At 43.3% G+C, this 22,806-nt stretch overlaps 12 protein-coding genes across 12 annotated transcripts; 5 read left to right on the top strand and 7 right to left on the bottom strand.

The window, feature by feature from the left end:
* On the bottom strand, nucleotides 1-1,307 carry K450DRAFT_234796 (uncharacterized protein). The gene is made up of 2 exons (XM_051587983.1): nucleotides 430-1,307; nucleotides 1-304 (listed from the first exon to the last, which is right to left on the bottom strand). Exon 1 carries the CDS (start codon nucleotides 1,068-1,070, stop codon nucleotides 432-434), a length of 639 nt encoding a protein of 212 aa, XP_051445833.1. The 5' UTR covers nucleotides 1,071-1,307; the 3' UTR covers nucleotides 1-304; nucleotides 430-431.
* A 116-nt stretch (nucleotides 1,308-1,423) lies between these two features.
* K450DRAFT_234799 (uncharacterized protein) lies at nucleotides 1,424-3,680 on the top strand. Its single transcript, XM_051587984.1, has one exon. The coding sequence runs from the start codon at nucleotides 1,445-1,447 to the stop codon at nucleotides 3,593-3,595; it is 2,151 nt and encodes a 716-aa protein (XP_051445834.1). The 5' UTR covers nucleotides 1,424-1,444; the 3' UTR covers nucleotides 3,596-3,680.
* Nucleotides 3,681-3,764: 84 nt separating this feature from the next.
* Nucleotides 3,765-5,000, bottom strand: K450DRAFT_198176 (uncharacterized protein; the record flags this gene model as incomplete). Its single annotated transcript, XM_051584568.1, has 4 exons — nucleotides 3,765-4,115; nucleotides 4,176-4,301; nucleotides 4,360-4,475; nucleotides 4,547-5,000. The coding sequence occupies 4 exons, from the start codon at nucleotides 4,998-5,000 to the stop codon at nucleotides 3,765-3,767; spliced, it is 1,047 nt and encodes a 348-aa protein (XP_051445835.1).
* Nucleotides 5,001-5,288: 288 nt separating this feature from the next.
* Nucleotides 5,289-5,813, top strand: K450DRAFT_234803 (uncharacterized protein). Its single transcript, XM_051587985.1, has 2 exons — nucleotides 5,289-5,460; nucleotides 5,535-5,813. Exons 1-2 carry the CDS (start codon nucleotides 5,301-5,303, stop codon nucleotides 5,669-5,671), a joined length of 297 nt encoding a protein of 98 aa, XP_051445836.1. The 5' UTR covers nucleotides 5,289-5,300; the 3' UTR covers nucleotides 5,672-5,813.
* Nucleotides 5,721-7,302, bottom strand: K450DRAFT_186573 (uncharacterized protein). The gene is made up of 4 exons (XM_051584426.1): nucleotides 7,146-7,302; nucleotides 6,662-7,080; nucleotides 6,511-6,586; nucleotides 5,721-6,436 (listed from the first exon to the last, which is right to left on the bottom strand). Exons 1-4 carry the CDS (start codon nucleotides 7,234-7,236, stop codon nucleotides 5,886-5,888), a joined length of 1,137 nt encoding a protein of 378 aa, XP_051445837.1. The 5' UTR covers nucleotides 7,237-7,302; the 3' UTR covers nucleotides 5,721-5,885.
* A 978-nt stretch (nucleotides 7,303-8,280) lies between these two features.
* On the bottom strand, nucleotides 8,281-8,850 carry K450DRAFT_234810 (uncharacterized protein). The gene is made up of 2 exons (XM_051587986.1): nucleotides 8,747-8,850; nucleotides 8,281-8,688 (listed from the first exon to the last, which is right to left on the bottom strand). The coding sequence occupies exons 1-2, from the start codon at nucleotides 8,793-8,795 to the stop codon at nucleotides 8,540-8,542; spliced, it is 198 nt and encodes a 65-aa protein (XP_051445838.1). The 5' UTR covers nucleotides 8,796-8,850; the 3' UTR covers nucleotides 8,281-8,539.
* A 1,039-nt stretch (nucleotides 8,851-9,889) lies between these two features.
* Nucleotides 9,890-12,350, top strand: K450DRAFT_234812 (uncharacterized protein). The gene is made up of 3 exons (XM_051587987.1): nucleotides 9,890-10,602; nucleotides 10,756-12,093; nucleotides 12,174-12,350. Exons 1-3 carry the CDS (start codon nucleotides 10,126-10,128, stop codon nucleotides 12,216-12,218), a joined length of 1,860 nt encoding a protein of 619 aa, XP_051445839.1. The 5' UTR covers nucleotides 9,890-10,125; the 3' UTR covers nucleotides 12,219-12,350.
* K450DRAFT_234815 (uncharacterized protein) lies at nucleotides 12,351-12,781 on the top strand. Its single transcript, XM_051587988.1, has one exon. The coding sequence runs from the start codon at nucleotides 12,482-12,484 to the stop codon at nucleotides 12,656-12,658; it is 177 nt and encodes a 58-aa protein (XP_051445840.1). The 5' UTR covers nucleotides 12,351-12,481; the 3' UTR covers nucleotides 12,659-12,781.
* Nucleotides 12,782-13,740: 959 nt separating this feature from the next.
* K450DRAFT_172942 (uncharacterized protein) lies at nucleotides 13,741-15,022 on the bottom strand (the record flags this gene model as incomplete). Its single annotated transcript, XM_051584166.1, has 5 exons — nucleotides 13,741-14,300; nucleotides 14,377-14,424; nucleotides 14,521-14,689; nucleotides 14,777-14,828; nucleotides 14,910-15,022. Coding segments are annotated over 5 exons (942 nt in total), but the record flags the coding sequence as incomplete, so codon positions are not given.
* A 1,411-nt stretch (nucleotides 15,023-16,433) lies between these two features.
* Nucleotides 16,434-17,488, bottom strand: K450DRAFT_279523 (uncharacterized protein; the record flags this gene model as incomplete). Its single annotated transcript, XM_051593335.1, has 3 exons — nucleotides 16,434-16,683; nucleotides 17,060-17,365; nucleotides 17,465-17,488. The coding sequence occupies 3 exons, from the start codon at nucleotides 17,486-17,488 to the stop codon at nucleotides 16,522-16,524; spliced, it is 492 nt and encodes a 163-aa protein (XP_051445842.1). The 3' UTR covers nucleotides 16,434-16,521.
* A 160-nt stretch (nucleotides 17,489-17,648) lies between these two features.
* K450DRAFT_279524 (uncharacterized protein) lies at nucleotides 17,649-19,550 on the top strand. Its single transcript, XM_051593336.1, has 9 exons — nucleotides 17,649-17,767; nucleotides 17,841-17,939; nucleotides 18,010-18,096; nucleotides 18,167-18,179; nucleotides 18,244-18,464; nucleotides 18,535-18,600; nucleotides 18,660-18,743; nucleotides 18,812-19,006; nucleotides 19,073-19,550. The coding sequence occupies exons 1-9, from the start codon at nucleotides 17,659-17,661 to the stop codon at nucleotides 19,246-19,248; spliced, it is 1,050 nt and encodes a 349-aa protein (XP_051445843.1). The 5' UTR covers nucleotides 17,649-17,658; the 3' UTR covers nucleotides 19,249-19,550.
* On the bottom strand, nucleotides 19,408-20,336 carry K450DRAFT_172999 (uncharacterized protein; the record flags this gene model as incomplete). The annotated part of the gene is made up of 4 exons (XM_051584169.1): nucleotides 19,408-19,542; nucleotides 19,620-19,799; nucleotides 19,865-20,138; nucleotides 20,203-20,336. Coding segments are annotated over 4 exons (723 nt in total), but the record flags the coding sequence as incomplete, so codon positions are not given.
* Nucleotides 20,337-22,806: the final 2,470 nt, after the last annotated feature.

Genomic DNA, 22,806 nt, shown 5'->3' on the forward strand with positions numbered 1-22,806 from the left:
GCCTTTACTCATAAATCCATATCGTTCCCCTCTAGCTTCATAATCATCCAATTATTGTACCGCTAAATTATTACCTGTCACTATCCATCCTCTAGCATTTACCGATTTGGCTATTTGCTGCCGATTTCACGATGACTACAAAGTATCGTTATAGCAAGCAGCTGCTATGTCTCTTCGGCAGACCGTGTCTTATAACCGATGTAAATTTCACGTTGTTTTGAATAAATTAAAATGTAGTGTACATTGCTCTAATTTCTCCTGAAGTTCATTCACGAGTAATCAGTCTCAGTACATTTCATCTTCACTAAGAAAAGGAGGTGAAAAGGAGATTCATGTCAGTGTGGAGGGTAATGAATGCAAGGAGAGTAAGCAAGTGCTTAAAATGTGATTTATTTATGATCGCCTGGTTATGAAATTACATTTAGATACCTCTAGTTACTTTGGTCGTTAGCAGCAAAATTACGCATGCGTGTGATTAGACCATTGACCTCGTCTCGGCATCCTACCACATTGCCCGCTATATTTTCTGACTGGTTCATATATGATGATATTTCTTGGCGTAGTTCGTCAACCTGAGCCGCTGTTTTGTGAGCGAACGCCTGATTCTTTTCGACTAGGCAGCTTCCTAATCGAGAGACTTCTGAGAGATCTGTGTCCCTGGAATCCATTATGCTCTGCATCTGCTTTTGTAATATGTTCATAGACTGTTCGCTTTTAGCACTAATATGCTTAAACTGTATTTGTAAATCATCTAAATCATGCTGTAATTGTTGTATGTCTTTCTCGTATTTGAGTTGTATGCTACCGAATGCATCTCGAATTGTCAGATGTTCGCGCTCCGATCGCTGGGTATGTTCAATGGCACTATCTCTTCCTTCAAGCAATTCTTTTTCCTTGGATGCTAGCTCCTCAAGTTGTTTCCGTGAAAGTAGTGCTTCGTCACGTAACGTTTTGACTTGAAGTTCCTTGTGTGCCGTAGCTGCCCGCGTTGCGTCTAGTATTTGCTGTTTTGATTCTAAGGTCTGCATCAATATTTGTATGTCGCTACGAAGCTGGGTATTTGAGTTCATGAATTCCTTTGCACTCTTCTCGTTACTGAGTCTGGCTTGCGTGGTAGTTTCCAGCTGATTTCAAGAATGGGAATCAGTGCGAGGAAACAGCGATGAGTGTGTTACAAATTTACCTGGGTTTTGGCTATTTCCAACTCCTGCAAAACAGACGTCAACCTTTCAGTGAGTTCTTCGATGACTTTCGCAGATCGTAACGTCGCAGGTGTCGAAGTGGTTGTGGTTACTGACATATCAAAAAGTGGAAGTGGAAAGGGAGTTACGGTTATTGTGTGACTTTTATACCGCCAGCGGATTTCCGCATTTGGCGCTGATGCCACTCATCAAACAAAGTCCGTCCTAAACATCGTCAGATTGCGGTTTTCTCTTTCACCATAATGAAGGCAAAGGCATTGTTCGATTGTACCGCTGACGACATTGGTGAGCTTTCTTTTAAGGAAGGCGATGTACTAGTAGATGTCGTCCATTCTACAGAAGATGGATGGTACGAAGGAAGAGTTGAAGGGTCTACCATTCGCGGTCTTTTTCCGTACAACTATGTGGAAATATTAGACGAGCCAACTGCCAGTTCAGAAACACTATCTAATAGCGAAAATGCATCAAGAACAGTGATGGAGGATACTATGTCGACCTCCGAGCCAAAGATAGCACCTTCAACTTCCTGGTCTGTGCTCACAAAAGCAGAAACAAACGAAGCAAAACGAGCCATTGGAGGTGAAGTAAACAGCGGTTCAGCTTCTACCCCGGGAGGAAAAAAACCACTCAAAGAAAATGTGCCGGCCACGATTCCTTTAACGTTTTCCAAGCAGCCAACAGCAGCCGTCAATCTATTTGCGAGAAGGCCTGATCCTAGCAGCCCAAATACCCCACCGATCATTCGACCTAAGCCTGCCATTTCACCAAAGCCTGTCATTTCACCAAAGCCTGCATCCTTGGAGAAGGGCGTACTCAGGAACACATCAGACCTGTCTAAGAGCCCAAAGGCTGAAGAGCCCATGATCAATACCGCTTATCGAACTCGCTCCATGTCCAGTCCGTTGGCTAATCCTTCTGCTACTTTTGGTAGTCCTAGACCAGTCATAACGCCCAGAACATTACCGCTCTCATCTGAAGATAGCAACTTGAAGCCTTCACAGTTAAAGAACAAAGAGACGTACGGTGTTGTCTTAAAAAAAGCATCCCCTTCCATTCCAACAAAGATTACCTCACTTCGGTCCACTGAATCACAAGGAGCTGGAGTAGTTTCCAAATTCATGGATGACAAAACGGCCGACTCGAGCACTAAGGAGGATGAAAATTCGGAGGATGATGACGGATATCAATTAGTCAAGCCGTCATCTTTGCGACAAAGAGGTAGAGCACAGACTACGGCGGATATTCAGTCCAGATATGGAGGAGTTCGTCTGCCTTTTGCGAATCCAGGTCTTGTTAATCAAGGCAAATCCATGTCTCCGGAGTTGAAAGTCATCAAGCCAAGTACAGTGAATTCATCACCTAGTGTGGTAAGCAGGGCTGCTCCTAAAGCTGCTCCTAAAGCTGCCCGTACTACTGTACCATCGCCCGATTCTACCGCCAATGTTCTTGATCTCATGTCAACCTCGAATAATCCCGCTCCACGCTTACCTTCTCGACCAACATCAAACAGGAGATCTAGACGTCCACCTAGTTCCAAAACGACCACTGAAGGCAATGACATTCCTTCAACCTCTATAGCACCATCAGTTGCTAATAAGACATCAACTATACCTCCTCCGGTTAAGGCAAAACCACTTGCTAAGCCAACAACAGCAGTTGTGGAAAAAAAAGTAGGAGTAACAACACATAATGACGATGAAAGGAAGCCATTTTCCGTTTCAAATTTAGCACGACAGTTTGACACCAATAAATCCCCTACTTCACCAAGCGTAACTTCGCCTGCCACCAAACCAAAGAGCGGTTCTTTATCACTCCCACAAGTGCCTGGAAAACCGCTGGGACTCTCTAACGCCAACAATCCTACGCTAGCAGTACAATCCAGACCAATACCCAAGCCAAATATGGATTCTACTTTCAACAATTCTTCTTCTTTTGGATCAAATGCTCCACCTGTTTTGCGTCCCAAGCCTTCACAGTACCAAGCTGGTTCGTCCCTTCCGTCTACCACAAATATTGATAGTAGTCGGTCGCCCAAGGATACCGTCACAGCAAATAGGCCATCGTATGTGAGGAATGCAAGCTCTAACACAGCCAGCAGAAGGAAAGCCGCTGCACTACCACCGCCAGCCACAGCTGCTATACCCAGCGACGCTAAGCTACGCTACGAAGCATTGTTCGATAGAGTTCATGATCGCAACAGAGTTGATGGACAAACTGTCAAAGTGATTTGGCAGAAGAGCAAGCTTAACGATAAAGTGTTAGCAGATGTCTGGAAACACTGCGACAAAGAAGCTACTGGACTGCTAGACAAACCCGCTTTCGTGCAAGGCATGGGTGAGATTGATGAAAGATTGCGACGTGAAATGACCAAGCAGCAGCAAGGATCCAAATGAACAATAACTTTTATTATGTTTAGTCTAAATTGCAATAGGTGTATTTACATGATGGTGCTTTTTTTGGTTTACAAACTGGATGAGATTTGTCATACCGTTAGAAAAATGAAAAGCGCCAGTGAAAGAAAGAACTTTTTCATAACTAAAATCCTTTTTTTTTGCCCTTTGTTCATCGCGTCTTGATTTGCAAAAACAATTTCACTGGTCGCTTCAGAGCCCTTTCAATTTGTACTCGAGCGCTCTTGAGCACGCTGTTAATCACATTTCCTCCCGCACCTTTCACAATCTTTTGCTGACTGTCGTGCTCTACCAGTATGTCCTGGTCAATTCTAAGCATTCCGTTCGGCAGCTCTGTCCAGCCAACGTTCTCTTGAGTTAGCACGTAGGGAAGGTTTCCATAGAGTCTTTGAAAGAACTCTGCCCTTATGATATCCTCGACTCGCTTGATATCTGGCATTTCAGACGTCTGATTTGCAGGAAAAATCCAGTCTTGACTTTTCGTCAATGTTTGTAGCTTGTTCTATGGTAAAGGAGCGTCAGTGACAATGTTTGTTGTACCATCATATACGATATGACATACCCCAAGTTGCTGCAAGTCGTCCTCTTTGAAACATGAAATGTACATTGTTGATTCAAAGTGTGGATATCTAGTTTGCAGCTCAGTGGCCATGTCTTTCAAAGCTTCCATATCAGTAATGAGATCAACCTAATTGAATAAGAGTTAGATTTCGTTGAAATAGATACATCAATGTTTCGATACCAACCTTGTTCAATATCAGTGTTGCCGGTATACTAAATTCCTCCAATCTTTCGAACAAGTAATCTTCTGCATTTTGCGCTTTACCGGAGATAGCTTTGGCAGCATCGACAACAACTAACACTATATATGTCCACGTCAGTAAGCGGATTGTTTCCGTTATGCCACATATGGCGAAATCTAAATAAACCTACAGTGATCAGCCTCTATTAAGGACTGCCATGATGCATTGACCAGATTACGGTTCATCTTGGATTGATTGCGACCATATATGATACCAGGAGTATCCAGAAACACAACTTGATAATTATCCTTTGTCCACGATGCTAATATGCGTTCTCTTGTGGTATGAGCCCTGGCCGATACAACTGAAATATTTTCTCCAATCAGACTATTGATTATTGTGGATTTTCCAGCGTTGGCAGCACCTAACAGTGCCACTTTACATAGCCGTGGATTATCCGGTTGCTGAAATGATGCAGGCACTTTGACCATACGTTCGGTGGGACTGATTGGATGTCTAATGGTCAAGTTGACGGGTTTTTCCGGTTTTCTTTCAGTTTCCTTTCGATTTTTCTTTGGTTCCTCCTTCTGCCCTCGATGTGTCGCTGCTGGGAGCAAGCCCGCTTCTCGCTTTGCACGATTCATTATGGAATAGCTTCTGTTCTGGGAAGTCGCAAATTGAACAGTTTTTGATGGACGAATCCTCAAGCTATGACTAAGTTTGGCCGAGCAAGGTATATCTTGCAAAAGCATTCGTGCATAGGTTGCCATTCGGGCTGCATTGACTGACATTGGCTATTGCTGTTCCTGTCAAATGAGCTACAGAAATAAAAAATCCGACTTTTTTGCAAAATGTACAGCAGTCACTGGTGGTCGGCCGATTGGGATTTCTAAATCCCAGCTCCACGGGCCGCCTGCGTTGAGTCCATTGCAGCCTTCATCATCATGCCTAGCCTCGACAAAATGTCAGGAACAGAGATCCTGTCCGTCGGAAAGAAGATGTTTTATGGAGGATTTGCATTCTTACCTTTACTCTGGCTCGTTAATGTCATCTATTTGTGGCCAACACTCAAGAGAACAGATGTTCCAGCTCAACTTCGAAGATGTAATACTGCCGTTTCCTTTCTCTCTGGGCCAAAAATAAGCCAGATACTAACAGATTCTTTATACCCTTTCCAGATCTTATATACTCCATTTTAGGCTGCTTGGCATGGTTTATCATTACAACGACTTGGTATGCTTTGTTCGTCAACAAGCGGGTAACCTGGGGTGCAACTGCAGACCGTATCACCGTCGTCATACCTAAAGGTGTATAAACCTCATTACGAAAGTCATAAACTACCGAAATTATTCATGTTTGCGTAGCTCACTTATACCCTCACATTGACATACACATCGCCAATAATTGATACCCAAGCATTTCTCTACACTGCTCTACAAAAAAGTAATATTTGATAATTTTTATTTTTTTATGACAAGGTTTTTGTTCTTTTTAGACAAATAAAATAATGGACAATGGAATACAAGTATTTAGTGGGCAAGGATGTAAGGCTTGCGATCTTCTTCGCTAGGAGCCTCGGGTTCCTTAGCGCTAGCTAAGTTGCATTGATGGTAAATACGCTTGTCATCATCACGCAGGCTACCAACAACGCTGTGAAGAACACCTCGGTTGTGGAAAATGACCATATCGCCATCCTCCCATTCGTGAGCCAATATATTTTCTGGGTTGATTGCAGGACGCTGGATCTGATAAAGAAGTTCGCGAACCTTGTTCAGATCACCCACAGGCTTGCCATCTATGATTAGATCCTCAACAGCACATGGGTGAACTTGGAGGTGGATCTTGCCAGTGACAGGGTTCTTCCAAAGCATGGGGTAGATCTTGATAGCCTCTTCTTTAATTGGAGGGAGCTCTTCCTTGGGAAGCTCTCTACCTTCCGAAACAATGCCTAATCCAGTAGAGTGTGCTCTTGCCTTAGAGATCCAAAGATATGGATGGGCAGCATACTTGACTTGAGTGCGAAATGCGAGGTCCTTCATCTCAGGTGAAAGGATATCAAAAGCATGTGCACCAGATATGACTAATCGTATGAGATAACAACACTTAGCCAGAACCAAACTAATTTCTTACGCAAATCTTCAAAGTGTTACTTACAGGCAGTAGTACCAAGTTGCACGTCCATGCTCTGATCACTTCCATCATCATAAACAACCAGCTCTCTGCGGTGTTCCTATAACGTAACAAAGGTGCATATCACATCAGCATACTATAATCTCAGTCAAATCACAATACCACCAAAACTTACGGGTGTCTGAACGGCAAACAATGTCGTAATAAGAGGTGGGTTGAGCTCATAAAGTGCAGCATCCATATGCCATCGGTAGAATCTGGTCTTGCCAGCCTTTTCGTCCTCCTCCGACAACTGAGTTTGGTGGAAGCTTCTATGGCTGGGATGGTTAAGCTTACGTTCCTCGATACCATGATGGTTGTGAACAGTACCATGACCAAGTAGCTGCACTTGGGGTACACCGGGGAGAGGAGAAAGGTCTCTAGCAATGACACTTTTCTTAGACTGGTGAGAAGTGCCGTGGCCATACGTGTCAACTTCCGGGTCGAATCTCTTGGTCAGCTTGTACTGAGTCTCAGGAGAAACGTGGCTTTGGTTACGGATGACTAGGACTTGGTGTGTGTAGACAGCCTTTTCAATTTCCTTGAACTGTTCCTCTGTTGTGATAACGGTTAGTATTGGGCATGCATAAACACGAGTTCATCCGCTGCTGCTAGCTTACCAGTGAGGTTCTCAAGGTCACAGCCGACGAGTTCCACACCGAAATCAACGCCTGTTTGTGAAGCGGGCAACTGTATGTTACGAAACTGCATATTTGTATAAGTGAGTTAAAAGGTAAAAGGAGTAGTGGAAAGTATCAAACCAGCTGCGTCAAGGGTGGAAAAAAAGGCGCTTTTTATAATTGGGAAGTGCTATAAAGTTGGCGTTAAAACGGACGTGTTTATACCGCTGAACATAGGGGATACGCTTCATTTGTAGCTCCGCTATCCAATAATGTGAAAATCTACAGCATTTGTCCTCCACAGGGACTCTATCAACGCTGTCTAAAAATGGTTTAATCTCAGTGAGGATCCAATGGTAGAGGTGAGATTACAAGTAACACCGCGGGGGGCATTCGAGGGTATAATTTTCAGCCACCAGCCAGTGATTGTCTAGTGGGCACTCATTTTTCACAAGTTTTTTCATCATGGCAAGGGTGATAATCCAGTTACTATGAGTTACCAATCCTCATCCTTTTTTAGTATTGAATCGTGAGAAACCCGGCATTGGCCAAGCAAATCTCATTAAAGCAACTTGTGTCGCCACTACTTCGCCATTGAAGCATTATAGAGAGAGAAATGGGTATGTAAACCACTAAAGCAGGATTTTTTTTTTGGAAAACTAGCGACGTTGAGTTAGATTTTTCAATATCTCTGACGCGGACAAAGTCGGTTGAGGTAGACTGTTGAGAAGACGACATAAGATTTCTGGCCTTTGATGGCCATTCCTGATTGGCTAGAACTGATTTATAAAACTATAAAGGGATCCCATATAAAGAAATCCCATGATACTACACGTGAGCCATAAACGTCTCACGATGCAACGGTCAAAGGAAATCCAGATATGCATTCGGGTTTGTTAGAATGCATTGCAACGTAAACTGATACTTTTCATAAATATGGAGCCACTGCATTGTAAGAGACTATTGAATTGTATGGGCATATGCTTTTTTTTGCTTCAGACCCCAATTGATATATATCATGGGGACAGGCAATTTCAATCGCCACTCGGAACAAGGCTTCAAAAATGATGGTTGGTGTAAAGAGCGAATCCACACGATTTCTTTCATGGATCAGAGAATATGAAGACACCATTATGCATTTCGTCTTGAAAGAATTCTTCAATGCCGTTTCTTTAGCTTATCGCGCGCTACAAAGACTGCGCTCTTGAACTCATTCAATGTCCTTAAAGTGTATAACCGGCTGTATATGGCAAGTTAAAGGAAATTATATAGTCTGCCTGCTGTTATTTGCGATACACTCACCTAAACAGCCGATGACATAAATGTCATAACATAACGTATACTACAATATCCGTAACGGATGATTGTAGACCCATGCATTCGAATTTGTCTTCTTATTCAAACGCTTCCAGGTTAAATACTGATGTCGAATAACGCTGTAGAAAGCAGTCGCTCATTCGATTTTCAGGCTCGTAGACCAAAGTATGCCCTTCGTAAGATTCCGTCGATTCAGCACGTGGAAGATCAGTAGCAACAGGTCGGACTGGAGTACACAAATCAGCGAATGAAGAACATAAATACCACAGTAGACTGTTGCTTACCACTTGTACATTCCTCAAAATACCTCCCATCAGGGTATGATTGAAGCATGCATTATCTATAATATTATCATTTGAGTGCAGCATCAAATCAAAGTATATGCAAGATGACTTCAGTCTAACACGTTCGTTTATTTGACGTTACGACCTATAATGTTCTGCTTCCATGGAAAGAAGGCAAAAAGAAGGATACGGGTTGTTTATTGTTATTATTTATTTACTCAACAAAATTTTCCATAGCCTGTGATTTTTAGCCAGGTACCTGTTTTTTAATGTCTTGTGCATCCTATCGTAGCAGTAATGCGGAATAGAGTAAACTTATGACAAAATGTTTTATAGTCAGTCGGGTAAGCTGTCCAATTTGATGTAAGGCAAAAAAGTAATCTTCTATTTTTGGGTAGATGGCGCTGAAGGCTTTTCCAGGACCATGCTGGAGAAGGTCGTAGTCTGGAAAGGCTGCAGTGAGCACAGACAATGGCAAATGATATCAAGTTTGTAAAGGAACGGGAAAAATCAACAGAGGTTTGTTCATGGGACATAACATAAATTGGCTACTGTAGTAACAGGTAGTGTTTTAGGTGAAGCTGATGGTCCCTCGGTCGGAACACAATTTCAGCGATCACTGACGCACCGCCCCCATGCGTGGTACGGTCATTGGGAACTGATAGGCTTTGCGGGGGTGGAACCCAAGCGGATAAGTCGAAACGGGACAAATTCACCGAACAGTGTTCACATAGCTCATTCCCGTTGACTTTCTCTCTAGAAGAATACCCAATTCTCTCACAGAATGACTTCTCTCATTCACAAGATGATGCAATTGTATTGGCAAGACAAGAGCAAAATGCGGAAAAGAAATTTGGAGGCGTGTGGGAAAGTGCTCCCATATATGGTCAGAGATAACAAAATAACATTTTAGAGACACGCACTGACAATGAAAGGTGGTGATTTTTCTATCAGTGACTATGGTTCATTATAATTTATATTCTATGTAGCCCAACTTGAAACAATTCCTCCACACTAGGAGGTGGGGGTTGAAGTGGGGTAGCGAACATAAATGAGATCAACCATGAGCTAAATGAAATACCACACAGGGTGTTAGACTTTGAATAACAGGGACTTTAGTAATAAGTTTGATTACTTGCACATGAGAACTCTTAAAAGTGAAAAAAAAGGGACACGACACTACGGATAGGCCCATAGTCCACGTTTCCGTATCAAGCCGAAATCAGCCCTTACACACATTTTTCATGCCAAACGCCAGCTTCTCTACGCTTTTATTTTCCAAAACCCTCTGCTTCCTCCTTTTTGTCCTTTATATTATATAAAAAGGATTGAGCCTCCAATTTTCTTATTTCTCTCTTTGCTTCTTTCTTATTTACTTTATGGAACACTTGCTGTCCGAATCACTATTTCCCACAAAGCGGTCAAGCAATAAGTCCCAAGATTCTGAGACGACGTCCATCGACTCAAAAAACGACAGTAAAAAAGACCCACTGTCCTCTCAAATATGGAGACTTTATACTAAAGCTAAAGACAATCTACCAAATGGAAGTCGATTGGAGAACATGACATGGCGAATGATGGCAATGACTTTGAACAAGCGGAGAAACTCCAACGGTATGCAAATTGATCAACAGTCTCCTACACCCGCTGCCACCACCGCTACCATCACATCGTCTCCTCAGAACCTTTATTTGCCCTCTGACCAATCTGCAGTTGAATTTGCGAAACAAACAATGCCCATAGAAAAGGCTATGATAAGCTCAACGGGGTATCGCTCATATGAAAATATCAACTTGTCGGAATCAAGCAGAGCGCAACAACCGTACAATCGAACGTTTTCAATGATGGATTCAAGGGTAAGTAAAAGATGTCTGTCTTTTATATACATTCTCTCTTTCTTTCTTTTTGGACTGCTTTATAATGCACCACATCACCCCTTCTTCGTCATTTTTTACCCGCATTTCACCATAATGTTCTAATCCCGATCGTACCCTATCTTCACCCTACAGGTAGAACAGGCTCCCCTCACATTTTCTTCTTCTAATATGCTGGATTCAGCTTCTCAATATGATGTGGATCCTTCGTCTATGACTCCAACAGGATCTCTTGACAGCGTTGGAAGCTATATGACAGCTTACAGTTCCAGTGCGACTACCGACCCTTTGGATTTCAAAGGCTTTGGTTACGCACTTGAAAGCCAATACTCTCCACAATTTGCCATGTACGCATTGCCACATCAACTTCCTACGCCAGATGAGGTTGAGTGTGATTCAAACGATGGTATTTTCCAGCCTATGGACATTGAGCCTGATCAAACCACGGTCACATCTTCAGCATACAGCGTTTCAATTCCAGCTACTTCATACGAAAGCAGTGGTTCATTGCTCTCAAGTGCTCAACTAGACGGCTCCAGCACCCCTTTAATGTTTTCTCAGTATGCACCTTTATACTTTCCTCAGCAGACTTCAACTCAAAATTATCTGTTTTTGAACACTAGAAATCAACAAACGTATTCTAACATGGCGACAGGTAACACGACTGCGGCCAGTACAATGGATGCGTCACAGTTACACGTCGACCCATTGCAGGTACTGAACAGACGCCCTTCGTCCACTGCCACCATGAACCCCTTACAATCATCTATCATCCCGTCGTATACACAAAACGAACCCCGTGGTCAAAGCATGTGGATCACCACTGCTGCATCACATTCTCCGAATTTATCACCCTCATCTACACCTACCGTTGCTGAACCACAGCAAAACCTTGATACAACCAATTTCTCTGAGCATGAAGAAGAAAGTGTAAAAAGCGATTACGATGATTCTTTTGACGAGGATGATGATGAAGAAGAAGAAGATGCACAGAGTTTTACAGATGATTTGAGCAACACTGAAGATGATCCAACCTATGATGAAGGCAGCCCAAGTAAAACTAGACGAAAAAATAAGAAGCAATCCAGTCGCAGACCATCGTCAGCTGCATCTTCCAAAGGTCCCAGTCCAAGTTCATCCACATCGACTGGTTCCAATAGTAATCAGCCTAATTTCGTTCGAGGAGAGGTTCGGTGTACAAATTGTGCAACGACTACTACACCACTATGGCGACGCAATCCAGAGGGACAGCCATTATGCAATGCTTGCGGTTTATTTTTAAAGCTACATGGTGTTGTACGACCGCTTAGTCTTAAAACCGATGTCATCAAGAAGCGAAACAGAGGTGTCAATGGCTCTCTGGGACCAAGTGGCTCAACGTCTACCAAAAGTAGATCCCAGGCTTTGCAAAGTAGCTCACGCAAAGGGCTACCAATCGGAGTGTCTCCCAACACACAAGCTGGGTCCCATCGGGTGGGTGCCCCCAACACGCATCCGCGCGTTTCCACTGTAGAAAGCCCCACCTTCAGCTCAATGTCCCCCCTCACCTCCAGTTCTTCCCGGTCAGTCCCCAAACGACTGCGGAGGCTTTCCTCTAGTGGTGGTGTCAAGCCCCCAACCTATACAACTCAGTCTCCTAAATTAACAGCAGTTAAAAAGAGGCATTCAACAGGCGGCGATCTTGCCCATCACCAGACCCACCATTATCCCATCAATCTGAGTGACAAATACTCTGCAGTCAGCTCGGTTCCTCTCTATCCTGCGCGCCACGCCGCTGATAACCTGACTTCACGAGAATATGACGTTGGTATTGATAGCAATCCTGTGGTAACCCCTACGGCTGTGACTTCAGGGCCCAGCCATGCTTGGGCATAACTTCTGTGTCGTGCTCAACTATCATGTAACTTTATGCATTTCCCTTTTTTTTTTTTTTCTTTGCCGTCTTCTTTCTTACATTATACTTCCCCCTTCTGCTGTCCCCTACCTCAACCACCGCCTTGTAAATATGGCCTTAAACGCCTCTCGCCTTTCTCTATAATCCTCTTCACATTGCGAATTTTCCTTTTTTTTTTTCCTTTTCTCAAATACAAAAGAAAGGTTATGACCTCCGCCTTCGTTGCAATTGGAAACTCTCAAGTATGAAAAATTTAGTAATGCTTGCTACATGTCTCTCAGGTCAATTTTTTAAATTTTTTTTTTTAAAAATTGATGTGTGTAATTTATTGGTATACGGAGAGTTTTTTTAATCTTGAACTGTATGGTGGATGATATCACATTTTCGAAATGGTCGGTTGGCATGCAGTCCAATCAATAAATAATTTCTACAGCGAGAAAAGTATACTAATACTTGAAGTTGATGGTGGATGGGTCAACACCAACGAAGACACCAGTAGCAGACTTCTTGCCGCTGATGCTGACGACAACGGATTCACTCTGGACAGGAACCTTCTTGCGGTTGGCCTTGATGGTAACGGTAGTACCGCTTTGAGAAACTGTTCCGACGTTGCTAGAAGAAACAGTTTGGCCCTTAGCCAAAGTGAAGGTAAGAGTCCAGTTGTTACCGATGGGCTTAGTACCCTGGGCATGAACGTTGAAGAGAGCAGAGAAGGTAGTGGCATCAGATCCAGCAGCTCCGACAGAGAAGCTAACAATGGCAGCCTTGCTCTTGGTGTCAGGAATGCCTGCACTGGAGTCGGTGCTGGCAAAGAGACTGGCGGCGTTGCTAGTAGCAGGGCAGATTTGAGTGTGACCGGCAGCATAGTCACAGTAGACAGATCCACCGGTGCTATCCATTTGGCAGATCAAACCAGATGGGCAAGCTTGGACAACCCACTTGCCGTTAGAGCATTGGGCATATGAGGTGCCAGCGCAACCGTATGCAGTGGTGCAAGCAGCACCGTTAACGGGGCAGGCTCCAGTGGAGGTAGGTGAGGCAGAAGTGGTGGTAGTGGTGGTGGTGGTGGTGGTGGTCTTAGTAGTAGCAGTACCAGTAGCCTTGGTAGTGGTAGTAGTAGCCTTGGTAGTGGTAGTAGTCTTGGTAGTGGTAGTAGTGGAACCACCGGTGGAACCACTGTGCAAGTAGGCACCAACGGCACTAGCATAGTTGGGGCTTCCATCGGTATTGCCATAAGCTTGAGAAGCATCCCACATCATGACACCACCGAAAGAATTGTAGGTGGAGCGAGTAGAGGCAATGGTGGATTCGAGAGCAGCAAGGGGAACGTAACCAGAGCTGGCAGCGCTGGTGCTTCCGGGAACACCGATAAAGATACGGACATTCTTGTTAACGGAAGTTTGAGTGGCCCAAGTATCCCAAGTACCGTAGTTGAAGGATCCACCTTGAACACTGCAGTAGTTGTTGTAGAATTGCACCCAAACGAAATCGAACCAGGCAGAGTTCAAAACGGCGCCAAGGTACGCATCAGGATAGGGGCATTGAGGAGCACCAGAGATATAGTAGCTCTTTGAGGTATCAGAGGCATAGTGAGTGCGCATCTGGGTAACAAATGCAGCATAACCAGTGGAACCACCACCTTCAATATCCAAGTCAAAACCATCGATGACAGCACTATCAAATGGACGAGTAGTGCTAGAACCAGCACCAAAGAGATTCCAAAGCTGATCAGCGAATGCAGTACCTTGAGCATCTGAGCTGAAGCCGTAGCTACCAGAGGCACCACCTTTAAATTGGAAAGAAAAACGATCAATACACTGAGGCTGAAAGTCTGATACATAAGGCTCGAATCGTTAACTTACCGAGAGACAAAAGAATCTTCTTTCCCTTAGATTGACAAGTTTGGATATCTTAAATAAATTGGAAATAAATGGTTATTATTATTTGACAAAAGCATGCATGCATGCATGCATTATTAACGGCCAAAAGCTTGAAGTGCTACTCACCAGTACCAATCTGGGGGCAGTGCAACATGCTGGTACCAGTGAAGGTAGTGCAGTTGTTGCTAGCGTTGGCGAAATCCAAAGCAGGCTCACTACCGGTGCTAAAGAAGACATCCAAGAAGGCAAGGACAAAAATGTCTGTGGTGCTATCGGAACAGTAAGAAGCCAGGTTCTGTCGAAGAAGAAAGAAAAAAAGAACAAAATCAGTTAAAATTTGTTACCCCACTTGTGTGATAAAAGTCATTTTCTTTTCATTTACCTTTTGCCATCCAGAAGAAGCGCCGCCGGCAGCGCCATAAGAGTTTTGACCCCTGGATAAGACATCTTTAGGTTATTATATGGTCTCTTTTACGATCGCCTTCCACGTTTCAGCTGGATGGATGATCACTTACCAGTACAGGACATAGTTTCCATTGCTGGTGGCAGAGAATGCGCTGGTCACGGTAGACGAAGCTAGCAATACAGCTGCCCCAAGAGTGGACTTGATAAAGTTGGAGGAGACCATTTAGATAAAAGTGTTTTGTTCAGAAACTGTCCTAAGGAAATCTTTCATGCCGTTCGCATGCAATCCAATTTATACGTTTACGAGATCTGCAGTATATGAAATAAGTAATTTCCAATTGAAATACTGTGTAGCGTACACTCTTGTTCATCCATCCGAAAACGGTCGCACCCTGTATGTACTCTGAATATTGGTATCACTGATCCCTTAAATTTTTTTTCGTGAAGTGGTACAGCAGGACGATGGGGTAGCCACAAAGGGTCCTGTGAACATTGGCTCACGGCGTTAGGCACAGGGAAAAAGGCTACGATAACGGAAACGGCGACTATCACAAAGAATACAGGGTCCTCCTTTAACGGGTAGATTCCATTCGTTCAGCCTGTGTACTTATGTGCACACACAAAAATCATGATCACTTGAACAATACCAAGACCCTTCCCACCCCATAACGGGAATCGGTAGAGCCTCGTTTTTTGTTTGGCCATTCGTCGATCCAATCGAATAATTAAATTGGATGCAAACATTGTAGAGAATCTCCGGCGATACGGAGATGTATTTCACCACCAGGCATTGTTCTGCAATGGCTTGTAAATTGGCCGATGGATAATATTGACTTTGTCAGCCAGCAGGTCTGATGAGAACGAACTATTCACACAACATTTTTGTCCAACCGTGCGAGTCCCTATCTTCGCTCAGGTCTAACTGGTTCTTGTGAAGGTGTTACCTCGAATTAGGGTCATACAAGGTGGCGGATTAAATTATCCTTTAATATGTTTGTCACGCGCAATTAATTCATTCGCTTCGCCGCTTGGAAATGACTGAAATGCATTTTTTTACTTTCTCATTCTATACGTTTAACCAGTTGGTTTCTCTCATTGCAGTTATATCAAAATGTAGAGTGAATCATAACGGTCAATGATATTGCTCACATAGCCCTGGACGCCATACAACTTGTGCTACTCTTTCCTATCAAAGTGGGTCTCCGATTTTGTGTTGCGGTGGCTGTAGGAAAGAATTATTCCTCCGTGAACGCTGCATCCATTGTCCCCCAAGTATCTGCTTGCATATTCCCGTTAATGGATTTTGAGTTGGGGGGAAACCGAGATATAATATTCATTTCCACTCGAGCAACGGTTTGTCTGAGTTCCTTCGAGTTGTACATTCCTAAAGAGAGCGTGAGTACGGAACGTCCCATCGTCATATTTTCGTGACCAGACACCACCATCTTGTAATAACATGGCATCCAGGAAGTAAATGTTATGTGAGCATCTGATTGTGATGTGGTTTTAATGTATTGTGCAGCACGGGAATAATTGAATTAGGTATGTTTTTGATATCTGTAAATCCAGATTGCTGGTTACCCGCTGTACGGGCACATTATGTCCCAAACCAAACACAGCGAAAAGTGCAAAAGTATTTAGAGCGTTTTAAATATATACAATGTAAACCAAGTTTTTATTACGTGAAAAGATGAATTGATAAGTTCAACTGAACAGTAACACTTAAGCCTGAGCAGCAACCTCGGTCTCGGCACGGGGAGCACGAGGAGCGCGAGGGCGTTGGTCACGACGAGGACGTCTGAAGTCAGACTGAGCGTTGGCAGTGACGGGAGCGGTGACTTGGACACCAGCAAGGTTTTCGAAGTTAAGAGACTTCAAGAGTTCCTGTAATAATTGAAATATGCAAAAAAAGCAATTTCCAAAATGAAAGGAGTGAGAACGAAAGGATTTAAAAGTAGGGGTGGATCTTGACACCGACAAAAAGTTATAATGGCCATCGAAAGATCCACCGTGTATGGCATTCCACAGTTGGGAAGCAGCACATACACTGATACACAAAGACCAGTTGACAATACTGAGCAAGCAGTTTTGATATCAACATAAACGGTCAAGTGTGAATGTATTGAAGAAGTATAAAGGCAGTGATGGGGTATGACTGTCAAAGTGCAATACCCATACCGACAGGGGACTTTCCGTCCAACGAAGGGGCAAGTATAATAAAGAATCCCAGAACCATTTCCCAATGGTACACCCAACTTACCTTGGTCTCAGGGTCAATCTCAATAACGGAGGTATCGAGGGCAGAGAACTCGGGAACATAGTTGTCCTTGCGTTCACGCTCTTCTTCCTGGAGCTTGAAGGAGATACCACGGACGGGACCACGAGAAATGCGCTTCATCAAGTGGGTGGTGAAACCAGCAATCTTGTTACGAAGGCGCTTGGAAGCAATGATAGCAACCTCGTCGCAGATCTTCTTGTTGGTTTGGAAATCGAGAGTAAGACGGGGGTAGTACTTCTCGATCAAAACGCGGGAAGCCTTCTTGACAGTCTTGGTTCTAACGCGACCCTTTGAAAATCAATCCTATTTAGTTCATCCGTCTCCATCCATGTCCATCCATCCTTTCCATCATCCATCCATAGGATAACGAGGTGGTATAGTCATCACAGATGTCAATAAGGTACATACCATATTGAATTCAGAGGAAAAAAGAGGAGGATTTCAGGCATCCAGGACCCATACTGGTATTTGTTCTCCAGCGAAATTTTCGGTGGCTGAAGTGTGACTGCTGAATGCTCGCTTCCAAAAGGTGGATGGTCCTTAAGGCTGTAGCAGGGTCTATGACTCCCCACTAGGAGATAATGTTCACAAATGAGTTGAACCAGTCAGCAACCCTACCTCATGTGCAGGATTGTCAAACGAAACATAAACTACACAAGGCACTTCGGTCGCTGGTTCGAGAATATCAAGGTGGGTGATACGCGTTATCAAGCGGGATAAGCCGTACTCGTCGGTCTATTTAGTTGCTTAACTGAGCCTCCAGAGTTAAACGGCACTGAAGTGAAAAAGTATGACCATACTCCAACACCGCTACAGATGTATCGAGAATGCATATCTCCTGGACGCCCGGCAGTTATTACGGGTAAGGATTGTGTTCGTGGGTAGAGAAATATGGCTTTCGCACCACTTAACATCCTGTCGCATCAATACAGGAGCCATAGATCATTGGTATGCGAGGAAAGGGTGGACGAATGAATATCTTCGCAATAGAATAGGTGACCAGATGATAACAGTTGCATGTAAGTGTGTGAGATATATTTTATTGAACTGCTAACGAAGTATATGAGCCTAATGATGTACCAAAAACAGCAACACCAAATGGGTATGTGATCTATCCATTGTAGTAGATGAAATATTCGACAAATTCACTCGTAATGTACGCTTAGGCTGGCTGATGCGTTGACTCTGGATCCTGTTTCAGGCAAAGAGTACTTTGCGATGCCCTATGAGAAGAAGATGCCTTTCAACGACTTCTTGGACATTATGCTGGGTGAAGAAAGCGAATACCCGCATTATGCATCGTTGCAGAACAGCAGTTTGACAACTGAGTATAAGTCTCTGGTTGAAGATGTTGATCCCGATATACCCTGGTTTACAGAAGCGTTAGGTATGTGCTTGATGGTAGGGAACGGGCCATCGTTATATACGGCATGTTTGCTAATGAGCCCTGGTCTTAGGACGAGAGCCTGATGCTATCAATTTTTGGTTTGGTGACAGCCGGAGTAAGACGTGTTTACATAAAGGTATGTCAAGTGGATTAATTGGTAATATAGGGCATCTTTCTCAGGTTTGACATTCATAGATCCTTACGAAAACTGCTACGCTGTAGTACGGGGTACAAAAACATTTGTACTTCTTCCTCCGATCGAGTACTATTGTGTACATGGTAAGGCTTGCACCACTATGCTAGAATTGATCTTACAGAACTTGTATGGCTAACTGGTTTTGGCGCAGAATCAAGTTTTCCATGTGCAACTTATGTGTTAGACGCTAATGGCAAACTGAAGCTAGAGCCGTTAAGTGGAACAATGAAAACACCATGCTCGCCGGTCGATCCAAGTAATCCGGATCTAGAAAGGTTCCCGCGATTTCGATACGCTAAACCGATTACGGTGACGGTTCGCGAAGGTGAAATGCTGTATTTGCCAGGTATGCGATTTACCTTGTATATATGGATCTTGAGTATATGAGTTGCTGAACGATAAAAATATATAGCATTTTGGATGCATCAAGTGACACAAGACGGTGAGGAAGGTGTCATTGCAGTCAATTATTGGTACGATCTCGACTATCAAAGCATTCTATATCCCACAGTCAGTCACCTTCGCCGATTAGTAGCTAGCGTGCTGGATGACCAAGAAGATTTAGGTGAATCAGACGGTGAAGATTAGACAAAAATAAAGTATTGTAAATGTAGATACATGGTAGTATAATCCATGTATATTAGAATAATAATATATTTCTTGTACATCGATTGATTATTTGTACAATTACACCGTATGACCATATTTATAACGCTCTTTTCCAACGCCTTCATCGTCACCACCATACTACACTCTGCCAAATTGAGTGCGTCTCTTCTCCGCGCGCATATTCTTCTTGCGTTGAATATGACCAATATCTCTTTCACAAAAGATCTGGTTATCCAGCATGTAGTACACATCCGTTATAGAACAGTGACAAGCCTAGTTATTGTGAAATGTAAGCATGTTTTAGCATCGCTTCTGTTATTGTTGAAGTCACAAAAGTGGTCTAAACGTACCTGGCAAGTGAAACACGGTGGATGGAATCGCCACCCTTCAGCAGTCTGAGCACAAGGTCCCTCAATAGGTTCATCGCAATGCCGGCATAGCGAGTTGTTGAGTCGATGGTAGTGGCGCTTGCAGTACGGTAAACTATCAAATACATAAAATGTGTTGTTCGGAAATGGCCGACGGCAGGTCTGATAGGTCATAGGTAAGTTAGCAAATGTACATTTTGCAAATGAAATGGACGAGCGCAACTTACATGGCAGCCAAAGCACTCTCTATGCCATTTGCCCTTCAATTTTCCATCGGCAGCAGATACCGCCTCTCTCTCGACAGGTCGTTTGCATCCAGTGCACTTTGGTAAATAGAGATCTTGGAAATCACGCTTACAGAAGACACGACCTTTATGTTCAACGATTCCAGTAGTTTCTTTATCGACGGACTTTTTGCAGTGGTAGCACTTCAAATGGCCAACATGGTATTCACCACCGAGAGCCTTGATGGATTGCTCAATGGATGCAATAGGGCGATCGCTGCAAAGATCAATCAGTTACCAACATAGCATCGTATCAAATTAAAACCAATTTTTCAACTTACCATGCGGCGCACATAACACGACGACGAAGTGCATTGTAATCTCGCTCACAGTAAATTTTTCCGTCCTTCGTATAATATTCGATATCGTCACCTAGCTCATCCTGGCAAACAATGCATGACAAGCAGTATCGATGACATGGCTATGGTGTATTGTTAGCATACCGCATGTGAACAAATATGAGGCGTAGCCGACGTATATGAAAGTAACCGTACCTTTTGGTCCCTATCGTAAATGAGCTCTCTCCTATTTAAGGCAGTCTGGCAAATTGTGCAGATCATCAGTTCTCGTGGCTTAGGCGCCACTGGTCTCGCTATAGGTGCCGGCATAGGAGTGTGGTCAAAGTCTTCCGAAACATCCTTCATTAAGTCAGCCATTAGCGAATCCAAATCTTCGGTATCTTGTTTTCTCTTGATGGATGGTTTCCTTGCTGTAGGTTTGACATCGGTGCGTGAATCTATGTATGCATTCATATTAAAGTTGGAGCCAAAATTTCCTTTTAGAACCACATGCATTACGGCTATCTTTGAAAACACTTACCGCCATATAAATTGTAGCGAGGGCTGCTGAAGTCTTCTCGATATGAGTTAGATCCGGGTGTTTTAGGCGAATTTACTTCGTCACTTGAGCTGGAACGAGATGGCGAATTTTCTTGTCGCATGTAAGGCGAACGTCTTCCTTCTTCGTAAGGGTAACATTCCTCGTCTTCAGACCGTCGAGATGGCGATGAATAGCTATTTTTTCTGGGAGCATGTATATTTTCTTGAGACAAATTTCCTAAAAAGAATGGTTTTTTACTTCTCGTGGCATTTGAGGGTCGTCGGCTCGAATATGCATCATATTTATCAGTGTTGGTAGATCTAGAAAAGGTAGGCTGAGAGGGAAGGTACTGGTCTTCATCCTCCAAAATAGGGTCGATATTTCTCGACTCATTAAAAAATCTATTGTGAGGCGAGAGGTAGTCATCGTCCGAATTCTTTCTTTGTGGAGCACTTTGTGGCTTTGAAGCAACATCTGTATTGATAGACGGTCGTCGCTCGTAGGAGAAGGTATTTTTAGGCGGTGGATCTGGGATAGGATCTCGAGGTGATGTGTTGTTGGTCGGAGCGCCAAAAGTCTGTTTCCGCTCATTTGTGCTGCCATTAGATTGTGCAGCCGTTTTTGATGATATACTTCTATATAACCCTTCTGATATGGAAGGGGCAGCAGCAGCAGCTGTTCGTATACTGTTCATAGCTTTCCCAGTCATTTTGGAATATTTTTCCAAGAATGGTAGGCTTAGTTTATCTATTCATGCAGGGCGGGAAAACAACCACGGTCATTTAGGGTGTCTTTGAGTACTTAAAAATCAGCTATGGCGCGTCACTCACCTTGACTATCAGTTCCATCATCTTCAATCGTAAGAAGAAAGTTAGTTGAGCGAAACGTTTTATATCAATTCAATTGGTATAGCAAAATCATACCATTGGTAGGTGCTGAGAATGCTTTCAGTGGTGGAAGTGGCGGTGCACTGGAGCAAACGTGCTCTCCAAGCTTTCGAAGCTCCACTGGCAGACCGCAATCTGAACATGTGACAGTTGGCAGAATCTGAGAGATTCGAGGTTCACTAGTTTTGTTCATGAGAGAGATGAGCAAGGCAGGTAAGACAACAGGGAAAGGAGAACGAAATAGGAGAGCGGAGGAGTTTATTCCATTAAGGATCGTCTACTTAGTGTCACGACCACCTTTGGCCGCTTCTTTTTTTTAAAGAGTTAAAAATTACTTGGGACGGCCAATGAAAACGCGTAACTCAAATTGATCATTTCACAGTACATTAAGATTTGTAGCAATATGCATAGAACAATTGGAATATACTTGCATAGCAATGATGTCTATGGTGGCGATTGACACATTTAAAATTACATATTATATTTCGAGTTAAAAACATGGGCGCTGTCTACAGGTTCGCTGTGATTTCACTATTTTGTGATAGAATGTAATGGAACATGTGGTAAATGGATCAGGCGCACTCGGTCGGTTGTATCGCTACTTGCACAACATGAACTAACCGTTATGGCATAGATGGCATTGCAGGGCACTATTCTCAGCCAAAAGCCATTTCACCAAATTTCCAATTTGTTAGATATATCATCAAAAACGCCAATTGATCATGAAAACTTAGTGCAACACTGTGGCCATTCTGCCACATTGCAAGCACTGAGTAGCTCAAGCTTTCTTTTTCTTCCACCCCACTTTTGGTAGCACAAGGAAACATCTGGAGGCTCTATCCATTGTACGTCAGTATATTTCGTCTAGAATTCTCTATTTATTTTCTAGCTTCGAAATAACCCTGCATCTACTTTTTTATAAGATGTTTTCTTAGAACCTTTCAATACTTCAGGTTGTTTTCAACATAGGAGCGAAAGGCATAGCATAAACATGTATGAGCGCTAGGTTGAGACCCATTTCATAATTTCTGATAATAAGCGCACACATTTGATTGTAACTAAATGAAAGAGCCATACCATATTCTACATTCATACTTAGACTTTGATTGGCTTTGAAAATTATTCTAATCCATATAAAGATGGCAATGTAACGTTGCGATTTTCTTTGAAAACAGTGCG

The sequence above is a fragment of the Umbelopsis ramanniana genome, assembly GCF_025399195.1.
Source record: "Umbelopsis ramanniana AG unplaced genomic scaffold K450scaffold_18, whole genome shotgun sequence".
In the NCBI taxonomy this organism is placed as follows: Eukaryota; Fungi; Mucoromycota; class Umbelopsidomycetes; order Umbelopsidales; family Umbelopsidaceae; genus Umbelopsis; species Umbelopsis ramanniana.